Source organism: Metarhizium acridum, assembly GCF_019434415.1.
Source record: "Metarhizium acridum strain ARSEF 324 chromosome Unknown scaffold_29, whole genome shotgun sequence".
NCBI lineage: Eukaryota > Fungi > Ascomycota > Sordariomycetes > Hypocreales > Clavicipitaceae > Metarhizium > Metarhizium acridum.
Genome location: NW_027094017.1, coordinates 1,728,828 through 1,754,956, shown reverse-complemented (window position 1 = coordinate 1,754,956; position 26,129 = coordinate 1,728,828). Strand labels below are relative to the sequence as shown.

General features: G+C 51.5%; 8 protein-coding genes across 9 annotated transcripts; 2 read left to right on the top strand and 6 right to left on the bottom strand.

Annotated features, from left to right (window-relative positions):
* Positions 1-487: 487 nt before the first annotated feature.
* On the bottom strand, positions 488-4,358 carry J3458_004621 (uncharacterized protein). Its single transcript, XM_066118313.1, has 7 exons — positions 3,789-4,358; positions 3,478-3,707; positions 2,776-3,376; positions 2,614-2,717; positions 2,297-2,550; positions 1,394-2,237; positions 488-1,325 (listed from the first exon to the last, which is right to left on the bottom strand). The coding sequence occupies exons 1-7, from the start codon at positions 3,943-3,945 to the stop codon at positions 672-674; spliced, it is 2,844 nt and encodes a 947-aa protein (XP_065976916.1). The 5' UTR covers positions 3,946-4,358; the 3' UTR covers positions 488-671.
* Positions 4,359-4,788: 430 nt separating this feature from the next.
* Positions 4,789-5,094, bottom strand: J3458_004620 (uncharacterized protein; the record flags this gene model as incomplete). Its single annotated transcript, XM_066118312.1, has 1 exon — positions 4,789-5,094. One exon carries the CDS (start codon positions 5,092-5,094, stop codon positions 4,789-4,791), a length of 306 nt encoding a protein of 101 aa, XP_065976915.1.
* Positions 5,095-6,357: 1,263 nt separating this feature from the next.
* On the bottom strand, positions 6,358-7,443 carry J3458_004619 (uncharacterized protein; the record flags this gene model as incomplete). The annotated part of the gene is made up of 2 exons (XM_007809212.2): positions 6,358-6,994; positions 7,058-7,443. The coding sequence occupies 2 exons, from the start codon at positions 7,441-7,443 to the stop codon at positions 6,358-6,360; spliced, it is 1,023 nt and encodes a 340-aa protein (XP_007807403.2).
* Positions 7,444-7,612: 169 nt separating this feature from the next.
* Positions 7,613-8,775, bottom strand: CGR1 (rRNA-processing protein cgr1). Its single transcript, XM_007809213.2, has 3 exons — positions 8,644-8,775; positions 8,428-8,573; positions 7,613-8,326 (listed from the first exon to the last, which is right to left on the bottom strand). The coding sequence occupies exons 1-3, from the start codon at positions 8,723-8,725 to the stop codon at positions 8,186-8,188; spliced, it is 369 nt and encodes a 122-aa protein (XP_007807404.2). The 5' UTR covers positions 8,726-8,775; the 3' UTR covers positions 7,613-8,185.
* Positions 8,776-14,234: 5,459 nt separating this feature from the next.
* J3458_004617 (uncharacterized protein) lies at positions 14,235-19,288 on the top strand. Its single transcript, XM_066118311.1, has 2 exons — positions 14,235-14,443; positions 14,496-19,288. The coding sequence occupies exon 2, from the start codon at positions 14,759-14,761 to the stop codon at positions 17,675-17,677; it is 2,919 nt and encodes a 972-aa protein (XP_065976914.1). The 5' UTR covers positions 14,235-14,443; positions 14,496-14,758; the 3' UTR covers positions 17,678-19,288.
* J3458_004616 (uncharacterized protein) lies at positions 18,154-20,296 on the bottom strand. Its single transcript, XM_007809215.2, has 2 exons — positions 19,453-20,296; positions 18,154-19,391 (listed from the first exon to the last, which is right to left on the bottom strand). Exons 1-2 carry the CDS (start codon positions 20,249-20,251, stop codon positions 18,859-18,861), a joined length of 1,332 nt encoding a protein of 443 aa, XP_007807406.2. The 5' UTR covers positions 20,252-20,296; the 3' UTR covers positions 18,154-18,858.
* A 1,700-nt stretch (positions 20,297-21,996) lies between these two features.
* J3458_004615 (uncharacterized protein) lies at positions 21,997-24,438 on the bottom strand. Of its 2 annotated transcripts, XM_007809216.2 has the most exons (5): positions 23,815-24,438; positions 23,263-23,745; positions 22,754-23,196; positions 22,490-22,698; positions 21,997-22,435 (listed from the first exon to the last, which is right to left on the bottom strand). In XM_007809216.2, exons 1-5 carry the CDS (start codon positions 23,971-23,973, stop codon positions 22,167-22,169), a joined length of 1,563 nt encoding a protein of 520 aa, XP_007807407.2. In that variant the 5' UTR covers positions 23,974-24,438; the 3' UTR covers positions 21,997-22,166. The 2 variants fall into 2 exon arrangements, with proteins under 2 accessions (XP_007807407.2, XP_065976913.1); XM_066118310.1 differs by having other exon boundaries at positions 22,030-22,435; positions 22,490-23,196.
* Positions 24,439-24,672: 234 nt separating this feature from the next.
* J3458_004614 (uncharacterized protein) lies at positions 24,673-24,975 on the top strand (the record flags this gene model as incomplete). Its single annotated transcript, XM_066118309.1, has 1 exon — positions 24,673-24,975. The coding sequence occupies one exon, from the start codon at positions 24,673-24,675 to the stop codon at positions 24,973-24,975; it is 303 nt and encodes a 100-aa protein (XP_065976912.1).
* Between the last annotated feature and the right edge of the window lie 1,154 nt (positions 24,976-26,129).

Here is a 26,129-nt window from a genome sequence, read left to right as displayed (position 1 = left end):
GTCCAATAGCCTAATAAACCGTCACACCTCTGTGCCACCGGCATGTACATACTTCTGCATGGCAGCCGATGGCGACTGACGGAACATGTAATCGAGATTTTTTGGCTCCCGATTGACGACGACAATCCACACATTTAAGCTTTAATTCTTTTTCTTATGCCTCTCACGCTGTCTCCAGTTCTGTAATGTCGGCGCCCGTCCCGCAAACTCATCGTCGGACGGATAATCTTCGCTCTTGGCTTGAAGACCCGTAGCCGTCACATGGGAGAACCTCCATGTGTTCCGGCTTGTTTCCACCTCCCTCGCTCTTGTCTCCCCGTACTCCCCGAACTCCGTACGGAGTACCTTTCATTTAATTCGCTCGCCCCACAATACGGTAATCAGTCACCGCCAGCCTTCTTCGGGGTCCACACTTTTACAAAGCACGAGCATTATCATCATGGGAGTGACAGCCGTCTGGATACGGACAAAAATAATCTAAAAAATCAGTGCTTTTATTCTTATTTGACTTCTAGTAATACCTAGGTATCTTGAATAACACGATAAATTGCCCACAAAACTTGAACATTGGAACATGATGGCTCTACGCTTCCATACGGCATGCGTAAGGATGGATGTATGAGGATTCAACTTGCAAAAACGTCCTCAAAGTCCTGTCCCTCGCACACACATTAACCTGCCAGCACCTCCCGCAGCATGACCAAGAAATTGTCATGCAGCTTGTGGACCTCAGAGATCTCAGGCTTCACCGGCTCCCCTGCACTACGGCGAAGTCGATCTTGTTTCTTAGCTCTTCTGCGCCTCTCGGCCGAGATAGGATCCAGCTCATCCTCTTCCTCCGCCTCCGCCTCCTTTTCGGACTCGGACTCGAAGTCGTATGCCATGTCCTGCAGGTCTTGTCCGTCTAAGCCAAAATCAGCAGAATCGAAGCCAGTTCCAATGGCTCCTACAGAGCCTAGAGGCTGGCCCTCCGCGGCCATCTTCTGTCGCGTCTTGTCGTGGTGCCACTTCTTCCTCGCCTCCTGCCATGCGATGAGAGAGTTGATCTCTTGAATGGCCTTTTCCTTGTCTAAAATTCCTGCACTAACACCGCCTTCGAACAATGCATTAACATTAAGCGTTCCGTTCTTGGGTCCGTGGCGGAGGAACTCGAGGATTCCTTCGATCCAGCCCATGAGCTGCGTAAAAAGGCCATTGTCGTGTGTGTGGACCTCATGAACAAATTTGTAAAAGTTATGCTCGTGTCTCTGGCATAAATCGATAAAAGCTTGAACCGTCTGGTTGGGATCTGCCGAGGCATCCTGCTCTCTGCACTTGTCGACGACCTAATCATTTTTTGCATGGTTAGTAAGGTAGTCTTGTAACAACGGCGGGCGGCGTGTGTTGATCTTGCCTGGATCATGTCATCTATAAAGACCGCAAAGTCTGTGACACTATTATAGACATTGGCGGACTTGTATACTCTAACAAGAGGCTCGTAAAAGATTGTAAACAGATCTCGGAATAGTTGCAGCGTCACCGGCTCCTCAATCAGTTGAAGCATCATAGCCTTGTCTCGCTGTCGTGTGCAGAGCTTAAGAAGCTGCTTCAGATACGAGAACAATTGTGCGCCTTGCTTCAATTCCTCGTCAACGTTTTCGACGGCATTGTTGAACGCAACGTATGCATTAAACAGACGCTGAATTTGTTCGCTAGTTAATTCAGGCTCAATGAGATTGGATCGCATAATGGCAACAATAAGGTCGATCTGTTCCTCTTCAGCCTCCAAGCGAATCGCGGCTTTCAGATCTTCCTCGGCGTGTGTGTATCTCTTCAGCTTGTCAGTAAAGATGGGGTCCGCGATCTTGTTTGTTAGAGCGTCAATGGACTTTTGGAAGCTCTTGATCCCGTCATTGAGAGTGAGAGAGAATATTCTTTGCATTAGTGATCTGGCACCGAACGGTTGGGCCAGGAAGATATCCAGCACGCCCGACATGACTGCCGCTGGGTTGGCAATGCGAATGACATTTTTGAGGACCGAGTAGGGGATCAGGGAGTGAATGCGCTTCGCTTGGGCAAAAATCTCAGGCGAGTTGTCTTCTGCAAGGAAGAGGTGATAAATCACAGCTGCAACTTCAATTCTCAACCACTCTGCAAACTTTTGATACCGGAGGCTGAGGTCTTGAATCGTCTCCTTGTCCTTGATTTCCTTGAAAAGCATTGTAAGACCGTTTTGTTCGACAATATCCCGCCGAAATCTGTGCCTGCTTAGCATCAAGACGTTGGTGAAGAACATAGGCTAAAGACTTGGACTTACTGCTCCATGTACTCGTCAAGTTCCGCGGCTCTCTTCCTCGCAATCTCGTAAAACTGTTTCTGTTCCTCGATTCGCTTCTCGTCGATAGCCTTGCGCCTCATAATGTCCTCGACATCATCGTCGGTGGGGGTGATGGGGTCACCGCTCAGGAACTCTTGCATGGCTTTGGTGTTGGCCACCTGCGGGTTGTGCAACAGAGACCTCAAAAAGGCACGGAGAGAAACGCGAGAGGATTCTCTCCACAATACCACGCTCTGAGATGTGTTTGTCAGTTCCATTCAATAAGACCTCGAGCATTGTGTAAGTTGCAAACGCACATCGTCAGCATCCTGCTTCTCAGGACTCTGCTTCCCATCAACCGAGGGTCGAGGAGACTCTCTTGCGGAGCGAATGGATCGAGCAGGACCAGGTTTTCGTTGGCCTGATCGAATGTGTGTCAGCTTCGGCAATATCAAGCAATCGCAAGTCGTATATCTTACTAGGTCCTGTGGGCGCCAACAGCGACGAAATACCGCCAGACTGCGGCACGGGGGCATTTGTGAGTCGGGTGGAAACAGACGATACAGACGACGCATCCGAATCATCGGCATTGCTCCATCCGGTCCACAGCCCAGATGCCGTAGTGCTAGACTTATTCTTCTTAGGCAGAGGGGGCAGAATCCGGCCAGGCAACTCCGTCTTTAGTCGTTTGTGGAGTCTACTAAAGTCTCCATACCTCCGGCCGACAAAGTGCTCCAGCTCGCCCTTTTGCTTGATACGAAGCAAGAACTCGGCGTGTTTGTGTTGCCGGATCCTCCCCTTGACAGTCATGACGCGCACACCAGCGACATTGACATCCCAGCCATTGATGTAGTTGCCCTCGGGTATACTATGCACTAATCCAGTCTCAATGGCGTTGCTGTCGACAATCTCAATCTCTGAAAAACGAATGCGCTCTTCGAAGCCAGAGGATGTTGGTATGCCAGAAACCATCATCAGTTCGATGAGCTTCTGGGCCTTGATGGCAAGCTTTCTACGCTTAGTCTCCTCAAGCCGGTCTTCGGATGATGAGACGCGCTTCACGGCAAATGACTCCAAGAACTACACGGTTTGTGCCACTTTTGTTAGAACGTGATGTTTGCGGGGAAGAAAAGGGGGGAAATAATGGGGGGGGAACCCGGAACAGGACGGTGAAGACATACAACTTGAAGCTTGTCTTGCCAAAACTCCTTTTCCCTGGCCTTGTCAAGGAAGGGAAAGTCCCGGACATGGTGGACAAAGATGAAACGAAGAATGGGGAGTTCCGACTCCTCAGGCGAGACCTCACCACGCTCAGAACGAAATGGCGCCCCGAATCGCTGCAGAGCGGTTGGGGAGTTGAGTTCGTCGATTTCCCATTTCACCTGCTTGGAAATAAGCTCGCGCTTGAGGTCTGTTGGCGGAAATTGGAACGTTAGCATCACAGTCACAGTCGTCAGGCGGTATATGTATGTTTGCAGGAGACACAACGCACAATGTTCCTGCTTCCCCGTCAGGGTCTGTCCAGAAGCAGCCGTTCCAAAGCTGGTCTGGCGGATGGGAAGTTCTTTCGTTTCGACAGCGCCGGTGGTGCTGGTGGTAGCAGATGCTGCAGCTTCGGCCGACGAGGTGACGTCGCTATCTTGAGCCATGGCGACAAGGCGTGTGTACGTATGTAGAGCGTCGCGCGTGGTGGCCTCGATGTGCGCGCGGGGATGTCGAAACAGAGGTTCGAACGATCAGCTTGTTTTCCTTCTTCCCAGGGACGCCAGCTTTCCGGTGAACGAGGCGAAGCCGGTGGAGATGTGTTCGAATCTGTTCGACCGCGAGAGCTGGACGGCTCGGGAAGATGCTCAGGGCGAATGTAGTTAAGAAGTTATGGCGGGGTTACAGCCCAGCTGGGTCGCCGGCAGACGTCAACTGGTTACGTCAATACAGCACTTGAGAGCACTTGAGGGAGGGGCGCAGCTAGAACTCGACATCAATGGAGCCGACAGCACTTGGAAACCACATGCCAGACTCTCAACAAACGGTCCGGACAATGAAGAACAAGACAAAGGCAAACTGGCCAGCAAGGACAATGTGACGGGGCTCGCGCATCTTGGCCTTCTTAATACTTTCTATCCATCTGCGGCGGCACGGAAACGCGTCGCAGCATGAGAGACTAGAGAATGGAGACTGGCACCCTCCGATTGAGCGTTTGAATGGTTCAAAGAGTGACCCAGGGTTGCTTGCCGAGCCCTTTGGTGCCTTGGCTGGCCAGTGTCAATGCCACAGCCTCCACATGCACCTCCTCTCGGCGGTTAAATGGGTGAATGGGTTGAAGGCCAGGATGCGCATTGTTTGGTTGCAAGGCCATTGCCTACTGAGTGACTACATACAATAACCAGGTCAAGCACCTGGCTATCACGCTCTATATTTATGACATGTAACGGTATATTAGTGCATACTTCTTGGTGGGTAAATAGTTAACTATATTCTGCCGTAGACTGTAGTTACTTCATTTTCGCAAGCCGCCATTCTTCTCGCCGAGTGCTGCTGCCAAGACATATGGCACCGCCATGGCATCGGGTTGTCGGTGGCTCGAGCTGTCTGGCTCCTTTGCACTCTGTCTGCGTCGTGTCAGCAGCGCCGCCCAATGCACGGTGCTGTCTGGTCTGGTTCAAATGTTTGGTTAATTTCGACGAGATTGAAGATTGCTGCACGCCGCCCGGGATCTGGAATCGCAAGCCCCCCATGGCGGGGCACGACAGGACATGACGTGTGTGTGCCTGTCGAATCACCGCCATCCAGCCTTGCATCTCACGTCACGCCCCTCGGGCGTCCAAGCCACTGTTGGGAAATGATACTGCCAATAATCCGGCCGAGGAGCATTTGACGTCAATCTAATGTTGAACAGCAGTCAGCCGTGCGTGCCACTGCGTGGCGCGGTACTGGAGGTACTGGAGTTGGGTCGGTCGTACGGAGTAATGAATGGTACGGAGTATTACCGAGTGGCATGTCCAGATGTTCTCCAGCCCTACCGCTCCGACCACAACAAACACAAACTACTAGTACCCCATACTTTCCTCAATTACAATGTCCGGTGGCATTCATGATTCACGGAAGTTTTCCGTAGCCAGACTCCATGCACCATTTGGAAGCGGGCCAGTCGTCACTCCAGTCGGAACACGCACTCTGTGGTCAGCTTTATGTAGGTGACTCGAGGACAAGGCAGCCCGTCTTGATGCACAAGGCCGATTTTCATCACCCTACCCGCTTGGCACTGGCAGTGCAATGCCCTGTGATGCTACAAATATCAATGATGGTTCTCAGATCTGCGTTCAACAGTCGGTAGCGCCACGTCAGGAACCGCCGCCAAGCCCGCTCTCACCGTTTGAGGCTCCAAACTGCCGCTCACACCGCAGCCGCTGTTGATGCGGGCATTCAGACCTCCAACGAGCAGAGATGCAGGAATACCAATCATTGCCGTCGTGCCGCCATCCAGCGGATATCACGCAACCGAGGTCAACTCGACTCATCACCCTACACCCACCTGCAGCAACGTATGCAAGTCAGCGAGGCTCAGAACGTCACGCTGCAAGCACAAATTGTGGCTGAGCACCTTGAACCACAAATGCACCCGTTACGTGAAGCCCGTCGGTGAAGCCGAGCTTGGCGCCCATTTGAGCTAGTTGCCATGATGGATATGTAGTCTTCTGTACGCAGTACACAGAGGGTAGTAGTAGTCGCGTGCTCTACATCCTCTTTCAAGCTGATATACATACAAAGTCGTCAGCACACAAACGCAAAGAGATGCTTCACGAATGGGCTTTCAAGTTGGTCAGCATTTTTTACAAAGAATTACCTAGCTGACGTTACCAACACCGCCAATCACACACCTATTGCCTTCACAAAGATCCGTCATGCACCAGTCTATTCCTAAAAGGACATCAGACAAGGAAAACTCTTCTAAATAAATGACCAAGGGTATCGTTGGATTCGTTGGATGTTTCAAGCAATCCAAGTTAAAACGCCAAACCACATGCTGCGTCAACGGCTTGAGCAAATTACTGCCAAATCATTCACAATTCATCAAACGCCCGCAACCTCTCGTCATCCCCGAGGGGCGCTTTCCACAGCAACCTCCTCCCAGACTCTTCTGTGCTCTCGCTATGGTGGGAACTCAACGTAGTCAACCACGGAGGTACATTTGGGCTCATGCTCGCATTCCACCGCATTCCACCTTGCCCTTCCACATTCGCGTAATTCATGCCGACTATGAAAGCGATCATGACCAGAGCCAGAACTGTAGTAACGGACCATATAATCTTGAGTTTCTTGCGAGTCTTTTCCTGCCATCGCCTGTCGGCCTGTTCCCACCTCTCAACCCTCGTCTGGACTACGTCAACCCTGGACGCGAGGGTTTGTATCTGATCACGGCCCCTGTGTATGCGTTTCTGGAGCGACGAGATTCTTCGTTGCTGCTCTTCAAATTGGCCAGCAGCACTTAGTTGACGAATAATATCGCTTTCTAAATCTCTCGCCTCCTTGTCGAACGATTCGCACAGGTTATGAGAGTCTTCAGCCAGATCTTTCAGAGCAAATACCGTGTTTTGAAGAGTGCTCATCTTTTCGAGGACCGAGTAGTACGTATCATCTAGGCGCTTTGTCATGGTGGTCGAGAAAGCGTTGAGGTCCATCAGCGACTGCTTCAAACCTCTGGGCAATATTAGCATTTTGTTATCAACCCCTGCGAGCATCACTGACCCGGCATGGACTCACTCAGTTCGTATCGAGGCCTTCTCCTGTTCCAGCTGCGTCTTGATTTCCATCTTCTCCCGCTTCTCCCTGGATTCCCCATCCCTATTTTCCCTCGGCCCCAATATACTGGCACGTCGGCTCGGATTCGGACTCATAAACGGCGTCGATGTCGTCGAGGGTGGTATATCAAGAGAATGTCGACCTTGCGCCGCAAGAATAGCCGACGACAGTGGGGGCTTATCTTTTTCCTCGGATTGGCTCAATTGTTGACGGTACAGATGTGGGCGACGATGAAGCTTCCCGGGTGACGCGAGCTCTGTCAGCGATCGCTTGATATGATGGCGCCCACTAGGCTGCGAGGGCCATGACCGCTTGGGAACATCCAAGCCATCGTTAAGTGTAGACATCACGTTCCGTCTTGAGCATGTTAGATTGCCCGATCTTCTTGTGCCATGTTCCGTGCCGAGTACCCGTCTGTGGGTGACGCAAGCAGCCCAATGAGAGGCAAAGCGATGGAGTGTTGCTTGTTCTAGCTGGTCAGAGGAGCGAGCTCCGAGAAAAGAGGTGGGTGGGGCCTGGCGGTCAATCGTGACCGAAACCTGCTTCACATGCCAGCAAGCACCAGCAAAGAAACTTTACGGATTGGCCGTGGAAATCAATCACATGGCGCCGGCTAGTTTGCAAAAACGTCTCCATGTTCGAAATAAATGCAACAGTCAATACTGTCCGAATATTCAAGATTTTGCGCAGTTTTTAATATTTTGTCAATACTAGACGTATTTGCTCATACACCTCCACGCGCAAGGAGGTAGGTGCCCATGCCTGACTGTTTCCACACAATACTTCTACAAGTGTTGGCAAACTCTAAAGTAATCCGTGTGTACTGTAAACAGCCTCGTTTCGTTTCATGTTCAATCGTGCTGTTCTTCAGCCACGGCGACGTGGGCCACATCTTATACTACTGCAAAGCGCCTATATTCGAAACGATAGCGCGATGCGTGAAAACCTCCTGGCCAGATCAGATTACTCGGCAGCCAACGTATCCATGTATTTTCGTTCGTATTTTGCGCTTTGCCCGCATATCCGACCACGGCATATGTCAGGTGTATTTCGCTCCGAGCTTGCCATGCCAATCATTCTTTAATGGTCTCATGAATTGATAAGCTTGTTGCGCTTCTCTTTTCTCTTCAATCGCTCAACGCGCTTGCGGTGCATCGTCTCCGCCATCTTCTCGTAACGCTCTTTTTCCTCCTTCTTGGCACGTTTTTCTCGGATTTTCTCGATTTTTTCCTGTAAATTTGGTAGTTAGCCGACTGCCCTGTACCACTGACTGACTGACTGGCTACACACGGATTGCAGAAGCCACCCCGTTATCTGCGCTGTGTGCGTACCTTCCTCATTGCCTCCTTCTCCTCCTTCATCTCCTTCTCCTTTGCCTTCATTTGAGCCATAGCGGCTCTTTCTTTCGCTCGTTTCTCAAAGGTGGTCAAGCCCTTGGTTGGGCGAAAGGCCTTTTTCTGTTCATGCCACTGCTTGCCTGAACGTGCGGGTGTCAGAGTCCAAAGCCGTTCCTCTTCGCGTGTGGTTGCCAGAGAAGCATAGCATACCATTTTTTCGCATACCAAGGGACTTGGTTGTCTGTTCCTGGCCCCCCGCCGGCACAAGAGTGGGTGCCTCGTCGTCAGACATTACCGTTATGTGAGTCGTCGGATCTTCGGTGACAGTGAAAGGCAAACTTCACCGTTAAGGCAGGAGTACCACCTAGGTTTTTTTCTGCCGTCGACCGGATACTAAAGAGCAAAGGCGGTGTATCTGGACACCCTCATCCCCACGGCCGCCACACCGATCCCATAATGTGGCGCAGAATTCAGGGTCCTCCAGGGGCCGCCTGCAGCGTTACTGTGGCTGGCCCTTCCAGACATCAGGTGGCTCTGAAGCGCCACGTCGTCTGTTACACCAACGACCAAGCTGTGCTCATGTCCGTTGGCTGTACAGGCTCCACTGTTCTAGAATAGGTACCTACCTAGGTACCTACCTAGGTAGGTATGTACCTTGAAGCTACCTTTTTAGTGGCTTCCAAGTCTCACAAAGTCGGTAATTATAGAGCATATTCATATACCACAAATTATTCATACTTTTATTATTACCATATTCTTGAGAGATTCAAGTATCCTTAAATATGGGTTTTCTTATTGGGTCGCATCCTGGTTTAGTACAACCAACGCACCTCAACACAATCCAAGGCATGTACATACAGACAGACAGTCACTTCTTTTGTCGGATTTGCGGCCCTTGCCGCATCAGACAAGGCATAAAGGGCGACTAGCCACCTTACGCTGTGCAGACATCAAATTTATCTTGCATGGTGCAGGGCCTAAAAGAGAAATTTTGTTTGGCAGCTGTCCCAGATGCCTGGGCATCCCTGGCAATCTGACAATTATGAACAAGGTCCTCCGGACCAGGGACTGTCCAATTTCCAGACCTTCTCCGATGTCCTGCAGCTAGTAATATTCGGCGCAGAAGCTATCATTATCGCAACCTGAAATGAATCCGATATTGGCATCATTTGTTTGTTGATGAACTTATACACCGGGCAACCACTCAAGATCCCGGAGCGACGTCAAGTGCCATATGTACATATGTGCAGGGACAAGCACTAGGAAGACACTACGGAGCATGCAAGGGACCGAATTAATGACTTAGGTATTCTCCGTGATGCGCTGCGGGAAATGAATATATCCAGGTCATGCCGACTGTTTGCAGAAGACCTAGTGTCGATCATTTGCGATTGTCTTGAATCTATATTCGTATTCCGACACCCCAGCCTATGGATACGTGAAGCAACGTGGCAATGAGCATCCTTTCTCCCAACCGCGGTTAAGCTACGATTCGCGTATGCATAGAGATGGGGACGGACAGGCCAAGACAAAGCAAAACTCAAGGCTAACTTAACTGCTATTGTGAGGCTCGGCGGTCACCACACGGGCCTTGTCCTTTCAGGACAGATTCAGGCCAGTCTTGGGCCCTTCAGAAAGCTAGTGGCCGTGCAATTGAGCAACCGGCTGGCTCCAGAGCGATGGGGATGACGTTGTCATCTAGCTAGTACTCCGCTTTCTTGTCAGAGAGCGAGATTGCGCCGGTACTGGTGGAGAAGTACTACGTAAAGTAGCTGGCATGATGGTGGTAACAAGTAAGTTAGTACTATGTATTCATCCTTGAACAAGGGCTTGGCTGAACAGGTGTGCTTTGTGTGTGTTTTGTGTGTGTGTGTGTGTGTGTGTGGGAAAATTTTGAAAAAGTGGAATATGAAGGAGAAAAGTTTCCTTGCTAGATCGCCAATGGCAAAGAGCGCCACGTCATATTATTCGATGCAAGCCGGACCGTGCTGCTCCAACCAGGGCCTTCAATTAGTAGGACGACAAGCCTGATTCAATGTGTCTAGACACCCTCAAATTCAGGCGGCGCAAATCAACATATCCCGTCAAGTGTGAAGTCCGTGCGTTCCTTACCACACTCCTGTTATCTGGGATCGTCAGTGACCGTTCAAGACACGCAAACGAAGGGCAAAGACAGCTAGCCGATTTGAATAAAATAACATGTACAGGATGAGAAGTCATCGTCGTTATTCGGCCGCGATGCCTTGACGTAGATGCTGTGCCACAACCGCGCCGAGGCACCGGTCGCTTCTGAGAGAGAGTAGTCTGGCGGTTGCTGTCGATGGCAGCAAGGAGGCCCTCGGCGATTTCCTTCAGAGCACCGAGGTCAAACGCGCCGTGTTGTCCAAGACGGGCTTCATTGCAATGTCGAACGGGTCTCTGGATGTGTTTCGTGAGGTAAATTAGTAAAGGATGAGACGTCACCGTCACCGTGTCCCCAGACTTCCAAGGTTGCTGGCTCCATTGTGTGTGTTACGTGCCGCGCGCCGGCAGAGAGTGCCGAACCGCTCCCCGTACCCGCACCAATGGTCTTCCTGGTGGTGAGAAACAGTCTGTCCCAGCTTCTCGACGGAAAATGTTTGACTCGTAGTACATATTTATTCATCACGACGCTGCGGCGAGAAGCCGGGATACCAAACCGCAGTGAATTCTAGCAATCGTTACATGTGGCGTACTGGCCCGTATAGCACCAACTGCCGCAGGGGGGATTTCATATGAGTGAGAGATAGAATGTCGACCACATAGCCCTAATAAACGGCGACGACTAGATGTTTATAATGGAGATTCGCTGTATAATGAATAGCCTGCATTGATATGGCTGTGCTTTGCTCCAGTGCTTGACTCCCACCACCGCAAAAGGTGGTATTCTGGCCGAGGCAAGCGGAAGATGAAGAGACATTCAGCAGCACATGGCCAGTCATCCAGCCATTGGATTGGTGGCTGACATGATGAGTGATCTGGCTTTCAATTACGAATAATGTCTTGCATTTTTCCACCAACAGGTGATTGATACCAGAGTGTTCGTCACATTGGATCCATGTCTTACTAGATCCCACCAAGTCAGCGAGATAAGAGTCAAAATGCAAGTTAGTTAGTCTACTCCGTACCGAGTACTTCTTATTGGAGGCTGTCGCTGGGCCCTGTTGAAACACCATTATGAGTCTGGTCAATTTCCTAACCGCGCTCCAGCGAAGTCTATTCCCCGGCGTGATAATCGTTGGAGATGGCCGCAGGTAAGTTTGAAACGGCCAAATAATACAGGGAGAGGCAATTAGACGGGCGAGGGATTCGAAGTGGACATTTGAATTGCCACAGGTAACTGTCACCACCTCAGACAGAAGCAGTCGCCCAATGGCTCAGTCACCGCACGAAGATTGATAGCCGTGATAATAATGCACGGGGTATCAAAAGACAGACTTAGTACGGGGTACATATCAGTACGGTGATGGAAGTGACGAGGATCCTCGTATGCTCCATCGCACTTGTGCAACTTCTCAGTCTGCTCGTAGCAATCCAGGCAACAACAGCTGAAGTGTAGGGATGCTCCTTGTCTCCCTGCGTCCAAAGAATTTTGATGTGGACCCATTTCAACTCGTGGTGTCGACATCCAAGCCTCCAAGGGCATTTGTTGCCCGGCCATTAACCACCAAAGGACTGGTTAAGGATCCATGTGTGCATGAACGGAGATCCAACGAAGGTCGTATGAACCGTCTTTGTATTTGGCTACTAGTACTGCGACAAGCAGACTCCCGCCTGTGCTACCACCCCAAGCACCCCTGGAGACTTTGTGGAGTCTTGGAGGGTACTGCTGGCCAAACTGGGGTTCTCTGGATGGTGAATTGTGGTGTTCAAAATGCACCGAGTGAGGAAGTTACCTGCATGGGCACGGCCAGTTGTATCGACATGGGACCAGGGGCTGCGTCCGCCAAAAGCCAACGACGCTCGACAAATCAGGGCTGCTAGCGACACCCTTGTTGAATGCACTGCCCAACACTTGGGCCAGGGCTGGGTGGTGGTCTCCAGGGGTAATGGAACATGGAACATTGAATTGGCAAGCCCTTGGGAGAGGGAATGCCCGACTTGGACGGACTGGCTGTATCACCAGAACCATTTGAGGTTTTGCGTGTCTTGTGAAGTTGGCTGCCTGCCGTTGCGGGCGTCGTAGAGCACACGCCGCCAGGTTCCCCAGCAACAGGTATGATTGTCGTGCGTACGGGGTGCGAAACTCTCCTCTCCGACACCAGCCATGAACTGGGACGCTGTGCTGCTAGTCGCTCATGGCCAGCGTATTTGTCTGGCGAGAGACTTTTCATGGCTTGGCATGACGACGGCGACTGCATCTTCCTCTCTCTCTCACACAATTTCCCCCATCTTCGATTCTTGATAGGACCCGTCAGCTAAGCCACAAAAAAATGAAGCACCCCGTTTGTTCTTGTCGCTTGTCCCGGAAAACGAGGCACTAATAATAAAGAATACCAAATGCCCTGTCAACGCACTTCGTATCAAATCAGGGTTCGGGGGGCTTTTCCACGTATCGTGGCCGTGGCAGAACGAACTGTTGAACAGAGCATACACATATTATTCGTTGTATTGTGTGTGCCTGGATGGGTATGGAGGCGTTTTAGTTTGGCACGACTATTGAGCTATCAGCTGGCCCGCTCCTTCGGCCTGACCCGACGAGAAAAGGTATAAAGCCTTACCGGCTATACGAATATGGCCAGGCCCGAGTTACACCATGTACTCCGGAAACTAATTGTATGTACTCGGTGCATTGAATATGGATCGAAATGCTCGGCACGCTCCAATCCTTCAGGGCTGTTCCAACCATGACGGAGTGACAAGTAGTCGATGCCGTTATAACAGAACACGACAACCCGCGTAAAAACCATGGCACAGGACGTTTCTGTTAGACACAGAGGGACTGATGGCAGTATCTACCTAGTAGTCACCATCAGGCCCGTATTGCAATACATGGCTGTGGCACCGCACTGGACGCAACACTAGAGGATTGCTGGATGGCAACATGGTGCCAAGATGGAGTCGGCGAAAACGCAGGGTGAGTGGGCTTTCAGAGAGAGAGGGTGGAGGAGAATGGTGACCAAATGGAGGACGAGAGAGGGACGAGAGGATGGAGATTGAGGCTAAGGCCCACGACGGTCCCAGACCAAGTCCAAGTCCAGCCTGGACCGAAACCTTGATCATCAGCCGCCGCAGCGACGACGACATGGCGAATACGGAGGATTACGAGGCAGTTTGGACCGAGTGTCTGCGACTTGCATCAAAGTCTTGCGTCTGCGTGTGCGGCGTGCTTCTCGCCTCTTGCCTCTCGCTGCCTCGTCTCGTCTATTTTGCACCAGACCCCAAGGCCCCATGTTTCCCATTAATGATTGTTTCCGTCCAGATGTCGTGTTTTCCACCAGCAGCCCAGCAGCCCAGCAGTCAAGTCAATGCCAGGCGGCCGGGTGCCAGATCCCATGGGCCTTGGCCGGGCCCAGCGCTGCCCCTGTCCCATCTCGCCCAGGCCACTAACTCGAGTGCGGCCAATCTCGCTCACCTTCCCTGTCTAGCGGCCTTTTTGCCCTCCCACGCCCCCCCTTTCCCCCACCCTCTCTCCCGTCCACTGGCCACTGGCGCTGGTTGACTGGGTCCGTCGCCTCGTTCGCCCACTCACGCCGTCGACCTAACATTGAATTGAATACAATCCGCCTGGCCTCCTTCCTGGCTGGCCTCTTCTCCCTCGCCCAAGTCCTCCTCCATCTTCGCAACTTCACCTCCAGGTGGCTGCCTCACCGCGCTCTTTGCACAACTCATCACCGCCAACTTGGTGCAATTCCAGCAGCACTTCTCGTCGAGAGCAGGCGCTGGTTTTGGCCGTCCACTCCTTTGTCGCCTTGATTTTGCCCTGCCTATGACAAGTTGGCTTTTGCACTCAGTTTCAGTGTCGTGCGTTTTTTTTGCATTCTTCCACCAGGTTGGTACACTTCCGCAAGCAATCTCATGGTTGATTCTGATGTGCGTCGCAGTCGTCGAGCCGCGGCAACGTTGTTTGTGTAATTCGACCCAAAGCGTGCTAATTTTACAGTCTCGGGTTGTAGACTTAGTGCATATTCACATCTGTTATTTGCCTTAGCCGGAGTATTCTTCGTTCCTTCGTTTGCGGTCTCGGTTTCAATTTCGTCACGAACGAGGCCCTTGTGCTCTCACTCAGCAATTTCGATCCTCCTATGATCTCCACGACGTCCTAAGTTGTCCATCGGTTCTCTTGCCGCAGCGCGGCCCAGGATAGATGGCAACTTCTCACCACGTAGGGTGTGCGGCGCCTGATGCCAGCGCTTCGACCACAAGCATGCATGCCATCGAACAGCCATTTGCTCCAAAACGCGCCGCCTCGAGTGGGTTAGATCAGGATTTCTCGTTTCCTGCCGACTCGCGTCCTCCCAATCCGCCATTCGTATTCCCAGCCAGCTCTGCTTCTTCCTCGTCGCCACCCACGTCCAGGCAGCGTCGACGACCAGTCTCCATGGTAGATCTTCAGAATAGGTCTGCGGTGTCTCCGACTACAGAGTCGTCTAGCAGGGCTCATCGACCAGCAGCGCTTCCACAGTTTAGTTTCAACCCTGGCGCAGCCTTGTCCACAGGTCCTGAATCGATGACGGCTCTCAGCCCTCCAATTACACCAGATTCAGCCAGGGCCTTCCCATCACCGTTACGGCCCGCCGGGCATGGACACCGACGTGGAGGAAGTGAGTTTGTGGGGGGCAGCATTCGAGACGGTAGTTCTATTGCCATCATGAGCACCAGCCCAACCAAATCGGAGAGTGGTTTCGCTTCTCCGGGACTTCACCCACCGCGTAGAGGCCATCGGCGTGGCGTCTCTGGCACGATATCTACCAACGAGCTACCTATTCTCCATCCGCAGCCCGACTTTTTAAGACCAAAGGGAAGCAGCGCGCCAAATAGCCCAACCGCATTCAATCCAAAGGAAGGTACTCTTTTGCCCATAGACCACCAACCTCCTCCACTGCCAGAGCCTGCCAATCCTATTGCGCCGCAGCCGTTCAACATGACCGAGAAGAACACAATCAGCAACCACTCTGTAACCACATCATCTTCTCTTCCAAAGCCAGAGCCTTCCCTGAGGCAATCGCGACCGGGGAGGGCTCGAGTTGGATTCTCGGACACACTAGAATTTATTCCCCGGCCACTGTCACTGGTCTCTAGCGACACATCAAGTACAATGACCGCTCGCCCGGGGCATTCCGTGTCTGGCAGCATATCTTCCCTTGTTTCCGCTGCTTCCCCTGGAGGCCGCGAAAGTCCTGCATCTCTTGCTCGAAGTCCTACCCGTGAGATGGTGGACTCCAGACCAAGCACGGCTGGTGCTATTTTGGAACGCACTACTGATTTTAAGGCTGCCAGCGGCGGAGTTAGCACCTCTCCAAGACGACGAAACTCCATTCCAACATTGTTAGATATGGCCAACTCGCAGCCCATCAGTGCAACACCGCCTAGTCCAACAAAGACGCCGAAGAGGTGGTCTTTCTTTGGCTTGGAACCTTTCATGGGTTCCACGCCGTCATCCAAACATCGGTCTTGCAGTTCTAGTTCCTCAGAGTCCATCTCGAAGACCGTTCCTGGAGGACTTTCATCCGATTCACATGAATCTAGCTCGTCGGGTGATGAAGGCACTGTTGGGGACAGCTCTACTAGCCCTGCTAAAAAGGACCGCAAAAAGACGAGCAAGAAGAAACGAGTGAAAGGTTGGGCTGGATCAATATTACCCCTTCGAAACAATAAAAAACGGCCAAAGATGCATGCAGTGCGCCCACCAACACCTCCGGCGTCGGTAGGTCCAGTTGCAGATGAAGAGGACGAGAATGAGGACTGCGAAATTACACAAAACGAAACGGCATCCGCGCCAGCACCTCCTATCGTTACAGTAACTGAATCACCACCTCTTGAAGAACCTAGTGTCCCCAAACGACGGTCCGAGGAAGAGAGCTCGTACCCTATGATTGACTTGGATGCTGCTCTTGGTCCTTTCAATACGCCGTTGCCTCACAATCCGGAGTGGGATGCAGCACAGCGAGCAGCTGGTTTGGTCAACAAGCGCCGACTACACAGCGCACAGGGTTTGAAAGGGTTTAGCGGACCCGGTATGCACTATCATCGCCGGACAGAATCAGCGCCAGATTTGCCACCATTTGATCCAGGCCGCGCTGGCATTAGTCGGTTTGGTAGCAGCTCTACAATGGCAGACGTGTTTGAAGAGGAGGAAGAAGAACAAGAAGAAGAGGAGGAGGAGAGTGAAAACAAGCCAGAGCAGGCCGAAGTTGCTCTGAATGAGGTCGGCGCCCAAAAGAATGACGATTCAGACGGGGAGATGACGCCACCCGCAACAGAACTCATCACAGCAGATTCTTTGATTCCTGGTGTGGATGAGCTGACAGCTGCGGCAGTTCATCGCAACGCAAGCTCTGGCACATGCAACACTGACCACTCGACTTCTGCCCATGCAGTTCGCACAGAATGCTCCAGGACGTCGCTGCACGAAGACGTTATTAATGAAGAGCCTGCGCTCATCATTTTCCGCGGTGGTCCGGTCTTGCCGGGCTTACCAGCTGATCAACATGGTTCAACTTCGTCTTCTCCAAGAATGCCACCTGGACAACGAGATTTGTCAATGGTTGAGATAAATCAAGCAATGCCCACCAGTCCATACTCGACAAGCCATGCCTCATCCTACCCCTCTCCAAGATCACCTATGTCCATCGACGCCCAGCGAATCTCTACTGCCCCCTCGTCCGTCACCGATGAGAACAGCTTCCATTCGCTGCTGATGGGTGAACCTGGTCCTGAAGTGCGGATCTCAGTTGACTACGATATTCCGTCACTGACCTCAAGCAACTCGACAATGACTCGAGACAGCGCCTTCATACCCAGTGCACGCATGTCGCAGCCAAGCCTCCGGGAGCAACGTCCATCGTCAGTTTCCTCGGCCGCTTTCGGACGCCGTCGATCGAGTCTTGTGTCACTGAGCCGACTCATCAGCAGCTCACACGGCGAGAGGAGTAAACTTTCCATGGAAGTGACCTTGGAAAATGAGGCAGAAGGCAGAAGAAGTCGGTCAAAGAGCAGCAAGACAAGAAGGCTTGGGCGCATGATGCAGTTTTGGAAGCCAAACAAGGAGTCGAGCCCAACGTGAATCACGTTGGCCACGAAATAAGCATTGCCATGCAGAGTCATGGACACGGCGAGAACATAACATCTTTCTTCACTTTGCATGACATTGCAGCAGCGAACCTGAAGAGAAAACTTCACGGGAAAAAACAATTAAAAAAAGGGGGGAAAGAAAATCATCACCAAATATCATTACGAATGAATATGGCTTATTACGTACCTGCGCATTTTGCAATCACTGTATAATGTGATGGGAAGAACGACATCTATCCAGCTTATCAACAGGTTTCCATCTTGTGAGCAACAATCCTAATCACGTGGCCAAGATGTTGCATGTGTCATTATCGAAAGCAAACGACTATGAGAATGGGTACGATATATCTGATATTGGACTCTTCTCAGATGGCACGTTGAAACGGAGTGCTGAGGATGAAAAGGGGGTCATACAATCAACAAATTTGAATCTAAGCCGCCTAACACAGGAAGACATGGGGCATGTGGCGTTTGATGACTTTTGCATGAGCATTTGTTATTTTGAGCATGAACACATAACATGTCTTTTCTTATCTGCTTTATCCCTTTTTATGCATTCTTAACGGGTAGAGGCGGGCGAGGAACTGAGGATTCAGGTACCACGACTTGAAAATAGTTCTGGTATTTGTTGGGCCTTGTGTCCAAGGGGGGTGGTATTTGTTATTTTATTTCCATCCATTGGACATATTTTGCATTGGGCGCGGGATCGAAGACGGCGCTTGGTAGGCGACGATGGGATATAAGAGGTAGATTTTGGCAGAATTTGCGAAGCTGAGGTGTAAATGAATGATACAACTTATACACTATGAACGACTTTGTTTTTAATGCGACTGCTTTGCGCTGCGGCGTGATTACCTCTCCGACGACCGTGAATGACGTTGGGTCCCCTTCAGAGTGATCAACTACTAGGTACTCACTGTTCGTACTCTGCGCAGTAGCATGCCCAACACGATGGATGAAATTATATAGATTGGATCGTCAAATAATAGCCTGCATGATAACGAGCGTAAACATGGCCATTTCTAAGCGAACCAAGGGACAGACGCAGCCCCAATACTACCCAATACAACCAACAATCCGCAAGCACCACTGCCGTCGGCAACCCTGAAAGCCAAGTATCCCACCACCCTTTAAACGCCAAATACGCCAGTGAATGAAGACTTATTATGCTCATCAAGTACTTTGCTCGCCTGCTATGAAAGGGTATAATTCCGACGCAGAGCTCAGAGGAACCGCCTGGCTACATCCGCAATGGTATTGCTCCAACTGTCCGCCGCTCCCGCCGTAGCCGCCATGGCCCCTGGAATTGCCGTAACCGTAGTCATCATAGCTGCCATAGCTGGATCGTCGCTCCCACTGCATGCCGCCGTCACGGCCACGGGAGACGCTGGCGCCGCGGGTGTTGCCGCCAAAGTCGCCGGCCATGCGGACAGCATCGCTGACGAGTCCAAAGGAGTCTCCGGAAGCCGCGCGGGAGGCCATGCCCATCATGCGCTCCAAAGACGGCGGGATGCGCAAGCCAAAGCGGGCAAGCAGGCCGGCCAATGCCCCCGTGGTGATGAGGGGCATGACCACCAGGAAAAACACCTTCCACGGGTGGCGCTTGGCATAGTGGATGAGATCTCGGATAAGGCGTTTGAGTCGCCTGTATGCTCGCTGCATGAAGCCTTGTCGAGGAGACCGCTTGTAGTACGAGGAGCGACTCCCTGAGCATTGGGTGTTAGCGAAACAGGCCACCCTCGGGCCAGTGTGCGACCAACAACTCACCACCACCAAAGTTGAAGAAGCTCGAGCGGCTGCTGTTGTTGCCGACACCGAAAAAGGACCCCCGTGACGAATTGTGCTTGCTGTAGTGGCTGTCGCCGGTTAGACCGCCCAACAGAGCGCCGGCGATCGAGTTGCCGCCGCCGCCGCCGCCGCGGGTACGAGAGCTTGATCGCGAGCGGGAACGGTGCTTTCTGCGCGATCGAGAGGCATCCCGACGGTGTTTGGAGGGGCGGGACATGCCGCCGGGGCCGATGGAGAGGCCATCAGTAAAAGGATCGAGGAAGCCCATTGTTGTCTTCTGCCGGCTGCGCAAAGATGCCAAGGGCGCAGGCAAAATTGCTCTGGATGGTAGATGCCAAGGTAGGTAAGGTAGGATAGCTCCTCGGGGAGGCTTAAATAGCTTGACCGCAACCTTAAACCGAAATAGTCGGAAGCAGCTGTTGTCCAACTTTCTCGTTTTGGAGGGCAATGCGACGGTAATTTTTTTTTTTTTTTTTTTTTTTTGCCCTCTTTTTTCTGGCACGATGCAATCTGTGCAGTGGGAGGAGAGAACAGATCTGTGCTCAGGAGAAAGGCTGGATGCGCAGACCGCTGACGATGCGGGTTTGTGCAGGTTGCAGCTGCAATCTGCAAGACAGAGAGGGAGAGAGAGAGCTTGGACAATGGTAATCTGGAAGCGGGTCGGGGCTCGAGTGCTGGTTGAGGCTGGGGCTGGGAAGGAACGATGGGGAAAATCGAGTGGCTGGTAGGCGCACAAGTTCAAACCACAATATCGTACTCCGTACTCCGTACACGACATATTAATTGCATGTATTTCAAGTTTCCACAAGTCTGGGCTCGGACTCGGTACTACGCACCCACATACGGAGTACTGCGTACGATGCGTCGACTGGCTCTCCAGCAACTCTTGATGTTCATCGGCTGGCCAAGCCCCTCTCTGCAAATGCATGGAGACATCTATGCGATCGTCGACTGATGGGATACATACTCGGTGTGGAGTCTCAAATGCTCGACATCGGGTCAAAGGCGGGCAACTGATGATGACCGGCAGGGTTTGACTGGGCCGTTTGTCGCGGTTCCTTGATTACTAGCGCAGCCATTCAATAGGATCATCCCGTCAACTGGTTGCGTTCGTTGTAGCGGTCAGCCATCGCAGGGCCCTTCGCACCAAAGTGGAAGACAAGCCAGCAGTGTACAATAGGAGTAGGTGAATTATTGTAAATTTGTCAACCACTATCTCCGCGCGCCCAATGATAGATGGGTCGTATTTGATTGCTAATAACACATGTACAAAGTTTATGTGCAGGCTGCATATATGGATACTCTTGTTGACTAATATCCGCAGTCGATGCTACATGATGCCAAATATTTTTCCACATGGCATGTTTATATCTGCCTGAGTGGGACAAGACGACCGAAATATATCCACCATGATAGCGAGCAATCTAGACTTGCAACTTTTGGAAACACGTCGACCAAAGCCCGCATTAACTAGGAACCCAAGTGGTGAAAACCGGATTCATCATTTGTGCCCGAATTCAATAGTCGTGGAGAGGCCAGGAGACCCGCACGCGCTCAGAACACGGGTACCGGACAGCGAGGTCCTCCAGATGACTCAATGCAAGCCCGCACTTTGTCGAACAGATGAAAACTTGGGAAGAAATCATCAGTCACATACATAAGTGCGAGAAGGGATGCTACGGTATAGCGGGTCTCTGGTCTCTAGGACGTGACTATTTGGGCAGAGATGCAGAGTCCAGTGTGGTGCTGAGCATGAGGTATCATATGAATGGTAGTAGCTGGCCTCGGGAAAGATGCAATGCCAAGTGACTCAACTGGAGTTGTAACTCGCAGTATTTCTCTGCAGACACATTCACCAGAGTGCCATGGATTTCTTTTCATCATCATCTCCGCAGTGCTGTGACTGTCAGTACATATTTCGTCCCTCTTCGCTTAGTTCCCTCAAGTCCTGCCAATAGGAACTCAACTATCATCAATAGAGCACAAGGCAATATTAGCGATAGTTAGAGGAGCCTCCAATAAGAATCACGTCGTAGAGTTGTATCATCCACACGCATTCACCTGAGCGCCTGAGCACTTTGTCATAGATATCGTGTGCCACTAGGATATCGGAAGCCTCCCAATAATTTCTCTAATACATCGGCACAAATATTCCCTCGATTTCTCAAAGAGCTGACTTCGTGTATACATACATCTGGTAAGTTTCATAACCTCGGAACAGGCACATGTTCTCGGCCAAATTTCCCTTTTGAACAAGCATTACAGAAACTATGGCCATGTTTCTTGTCAGGAGAGTGCGGCGGCGGCGAATCTGCCGTAGACAAGTATTGGACCATGGGGGATGGAGCGCAAGGATACTAGAGGTATGAACTGCGTCGATTGAATAAATATGAGGTGGGAGGATGGGTATGGCTTCGATTCACTGTCTCATCGTCGCTACTATTACGAGCCTACCTCCGTTTATCTCCCGGAAATTCTGACCCTTGCAAGAAGTTGCACATGACGATAATGTAAAGCTTTGTAGGCTATGTACATATTACTACGTCTATTAATACACATATATGTTGTATATTGTATATATTTCCATCGGCATGTCATGGTTCTCTGGTTTAGATACAACTAGGCAATTGGTGTTTTGTATAATTAGGCCCTAACCCTGACAATATACACATATATATGATACTAGAATAACCTTATCCAAGCTTAAAGTACCCTGGCTGCAGATTTTGCCACGCCTTGGTGGGATCATACTTGGCCTGAATGGACTTCAACCTCGCCAAGTTGACCTTTCCGTAGCTCGACAAGACATCTTGTTGCAGGGCGGCGTAGTTCTGGTACAGATATGGGTGGTCCAAGCCCTTTGCCTTGGCAGCCGCGGCGAAGCGAGTGGCCATGTTCTGGGCGGCGGCAATAATGCGCATGTCGTCGGCCTCGTTGGACCACGAAATATCAATGTTGATCACTGTGCGTGGTCAGAAACAATGAAGAACATTGCCACGAATCAAAAGGAGCATACAGTTTAGGGGACCTTGGCCGGCAAGACCCAGAGGGTTGCCACCGTTTTTGGACATGAGCTTGGTCATATCCGTAGAAATGGGCTGGAAAATGACCGAGGGGACAATCCCAGGTGCGTCCTTGACCTTTTCAACTTCGTCCTGGTAGACGGCAACCATTTCGGACATCAAAACAGCATCGTTGCCAGTCGTGAGAGCCCAATAGGTTTGTCTGAGAACAATAATTAGTTGCCGTGATGCAGGTCAAGCAATACGCGAAGACGCACCGGAAGCCGCTAGGGTTGCTGCTGTTGAATTCAAGGGTCAGGCCTGTCAGGTTGGTAACACGGAGCGTGTCTGCAACAGGTCCAGGTATTGAGGTAAAGTTGTTCAAAATAGCCGGGTTGGGAGTGGGCTTTCCGTACTGAAGGTCGGAAGCAATAACATATACGCCTCGGGACTGGACATAGGCATATGCAATGATGATCTGAGCGTAGGGATCTTGCGGTGAGTTGATGGCCAAGTGGTAAAAGGCATTGTTTATAGCAGTCGCCGTTTCATTGGTGAAAAGGAAGGTCTGAGAGCCAGCCCACATATCACCTTGAGGATATGTCGCGAGATCGAAGCGAGTCACAATACCAAAGTTGTTTCCTCCACCACGAAGTGCCCAGTACAGGTCAGAGTAGGCACGGGAATTAACATGACGGATAGAACCGTCGGCGAACACTACCTGTCCAAAGGTTAGTTGCCCGGGGCTTACAAATGGACAAGACCGCAAGACGGTCAGTCGACCTACCTGGAAGTTATTGACATTGTCACAAGCCCAGCCATATCGGTTAGAAAAGAATGAAATCCCTCCGCCCAGAGTCAAGCCACCGACGCCAATAGCAGACACTCTGCCTCCAATGACCGTTAAGCCCGTGGGCTGAAGCTTGGTGTAAACGTCGTACCAAACATTTCCAGCGCCAACTGATGTCTGTTTTTTATCAGCAGAGACGACAACCTGATTCAGGTTTCTCAGATCCAGCGTCAAGCCACCCTCAATGTTGGAGGCACCAGCAAAGGCGGCATGGCCACCACTCTTGACAGCAAACCTGCACTGTGTCACGCGAGACGTCAACACGGCAAGCGACACGTCGACTGGTGCACCTGGTGTAAATCTACAGGCAGGACGAGTGAGCGCCTGTTGCTGGGACCAGTACCGCGACTCCTCGAATTCATAGGCCAGGCTATTGGGGTATGATAGTTTTCCAGGCTGGCTGAAGGCTAAGAAGCCACACTACAGCGTCGATTAGCAGCCAGTCGCACGTTCTCTGGACGACTTACAAGTCTCGGGCAAGTACCTTACAGCTAGACTACAGCCAAACTGGGGATCGGACGGCGCGACGTGGGTTCCATTCTGCTCTTGATAAGCCTCGATCTGTGCCTGAACCTCACTCAAGGTGAACGTCGCGGCACCGACACCCAGCTGGGCCAGAAGCATAGCACCGAGACCCAAAAGCCTCATGCTGAAGCCGGATCAGGATAACCTGGGGAGGTTGAGCTGCAGGTACTGTGCTGTCTTACTAGGAAACACCTAGTTTGGCCTGCAGGATGGAGGAGATGGAGGAGCTTCTTGAGGGGTCGGAAATTCTGGTCAAAGAATGGCATGGGTGGGGAGTTGGGGGACGAGTATGGTCCCTGAACGAATTCAAGGTTGTCGTCGTTCCCCCGGTCGTGCTGGGGCTCTCTGACAGGAATACTGAGACTTTTATCATGTGTATTATTTAATCATGGATTGCATTGGGCATTTCGGGTAAATAGATGGCCGCCGGTCTCTCTGATAGTGCAAGATCCCATGTTTGTTCCCGCAATCAGGGCCATTATGTCCCAGCTTTGCAGGAATATCAAGCTCAAGTTGAGCGGAGCGTTTTCCCGGCTCGGTTTGGCGGCTGTCTGGGGGTTGATTGAAGATGGAGAAACGGACGAGGATGATGTGATGGCGAAGGCTTGCAAGCGTACAGCAAATATGGAAGATTCAAGGGGATGTGAAAGGTGGAGCCTGGATTGGCGGTGGATTGACGGCCCGGGGGCGGGGCGCCGTCTCTTCCGCTAAGCACCCGTTGAGTGACCCCTGCACGTGCTAACATTCAAGGCTCCGTCTGGTCGTTATCGAATCTTCCAAGGTTGCGCCCATTGATCCGAGTTGGGGAACTGCGCCATCGACATGCATCAGAACAGACTCATCAAAGCCGACAGACGCCTCAACAAGCCTAGGAGGGCCCCAACAGGGACCTGGACGACCCTGAACAACCTTCTGTACCGCATGCCTGTTGCCTTCATCTTACCATGCCCATGCCCATGTCCAGCCCGCATCGTCATCGTCTCCAAGCGAGGCACTGCGAGACGCCCGTGCCGTCGCAAGAACCAGGCATGGGATCGACTTGGGCGCCTCTCGCAAACTGCTCCTTGCACTGCCCATTATGGTGGCTTATCATGGCGTGTCAAGGTTGACGAAAGTCATCCCTAGCGCCCCAGGTGCACCCCCCCCCCCCCCCCCCTTCTCTTTTCTCCCCCCAAAAAAAGTGGCTGCTACTAATGGAGCAGGCCTGAGTTTGCCGAACTGACAATTCGGTCTTGGTTGTAACTTAAACCTTGACATGCTGCTTCGTGTGGCGCCTCTTATACCTCGATTTCAACCGTCAAACTGCTCCCTTGGGTCAACTTCCCGATGATGAGCAAAGCCTGCCGATATCTACTCGGGGTACTGCACACGGGTCGTCCTGGAGTGCGTCCCGAGATTTGATACGAAGACACTTTTTCACAAGGCAATTCTGGAGCCATCCTTGTCGTTATCACTTCTATCCATTTTGCCTTTTTGCCACAACAGCTGTTTTGTCAGCTCAAGGACACCAATTTCTAAAAATGCTGTTCCATACGTGGGATCTCATCCGGGTAAGCCTCGAGCGATTCTCAGGGCTGGCTTGAGAAGGTTTGGAGGCGTCTCGCGTTTGCCTTTGGCTGTGGCAGCGATATGACATACAGTGGGAGGCAAAAGGTTATGACCAGGTCCGGTACCTGGTCATCACGCTCTATACTATAACATACTGTGGTATATTAGTGTATACCTCTCGATAGGCGAATGTATTCTGCCAAATATTCTGTCCCAGACTGTATTCATCGTATCAGCCAGTCCGCCTCTCATCATTTAACCCCCCCAAAACCTCATTCTGGAACTGACCGGCCTTATTCCATGTCAGCATCACATACCGCCCTGGTAAACTAGTACGATAATGGAAAAACCAGGGCATCTCGTGTCTCGAGGATTGCCGATTCAGCGGCCCCAACCGGAGACATGTCATTTGGGTTTGTTTAGCAACCAACACACCCTGTGCCATGGCTGACAGAAGATGATGCCTGGACAAGGACAGTGAGAATTCGCTTTCATCACGTGGATTAAGTCCATTCGCATTTGATACGACCCGGCCTGCTGCCATTCGTAGTTGGATTTCATGTTTTCTGATTTTTGCCTGGAGACATCATGAATGAATAGAGATCTGAACTGTTGTACATCGATCCTTGGTGCGCGGATCTTGCCGCAAAGACTGCCTTAATGGTGTCACAAAACGTCTCTCGAGAAGCCGATGCGGTAAACTTCCCTCTCATCAGTATCAATATCTGACT

Bases quoted from the DNA above. Each gene is read 5' to 3' on its own strand.
- J3458_004621 (XM_066118313.1), bottom strand. From the start codon at position 3,945: ATGGCTCAAGATAGCGACGTCACCTCGTCGGCCGAAGCTGCAGCATCT. The intron at 3,377-3,477 runs GTATGTCTTCAC...CAAACCGTGTAG, and splicing joins GGCAAGACAAGCTTCAAGTT to TTCTTGGAGTCATTTGCCGT. The intron at 2,238-2,296 runs GTAAGTCCAAGT...AAGCAGGCACAG, and splicing joins CTTGACGAGTACATGGAGCA to ATTTCGGCGGGATATTGTCG.
- CGR1 (XM_007809213.2), bottom strand. From the start codon at position 8,725: ATGTCTGACGACGAGGCACCCACTCTTGTGCCGGCGGGGGGCCAGGAA. The intron at 8,574-8,643 runs GTATGCTATGCT...CCGCACGTTCAG, and splicing joins CCTTGGTATGCGAAAAAATG to GCAAGCAGTGGCATGAACAG. The intron at 8,327-8,427 runs GTACGCACACAG...CCAAATTTACAG, and splicing joins AGAAGGAGGCAATGAGGAAG to GAAAAAATCGAGAAAATCCG.
- J3458_004617 (XM_066118311.1), top strand. From the start codon at position 14,759: ATGGCAACTTCTCACCACGTAGGGTGTGCGGCGCCTGATGCCAGCGCT.
- J3458_004616 (XM_007809215.2), bottom strand. From the start codon at position 20,251: ATGTCGTGTACGGAGTACGGAGTACGATATTGTGGTTTGAACTTGTGC. The intron at 19,392-19,452 runs GTGAGTTGTTGG...CCCAATGCTCAG, and splicing joins CTTCTTCAACTTTGGTGGTG to GGAGTCGCTCCTCGTACTAC.
- J3458_004615 (XM_007809216.2), bottom strand. From the start codon at position 23,973: ATGAGGCTTTTGGGTCTCGGTGCTATGCTTCTGGCCCAGCTGGGTGTC. The intron at 23,197-23,262 runs GTAGGTCGACTG...ACCTTTGGACAG, and splicing joins ACAATGTCAATAACTTCCAG to GTAGTGTTCGCCGACGGTTC. The intron at 22,699-22,753 runs GTGCGTCTTCGC...TATTGTTCTCAG, and splicing joins AGCAACCCTAGCGGCTTCCG to ACAAACCTATTGGGCTCTCA.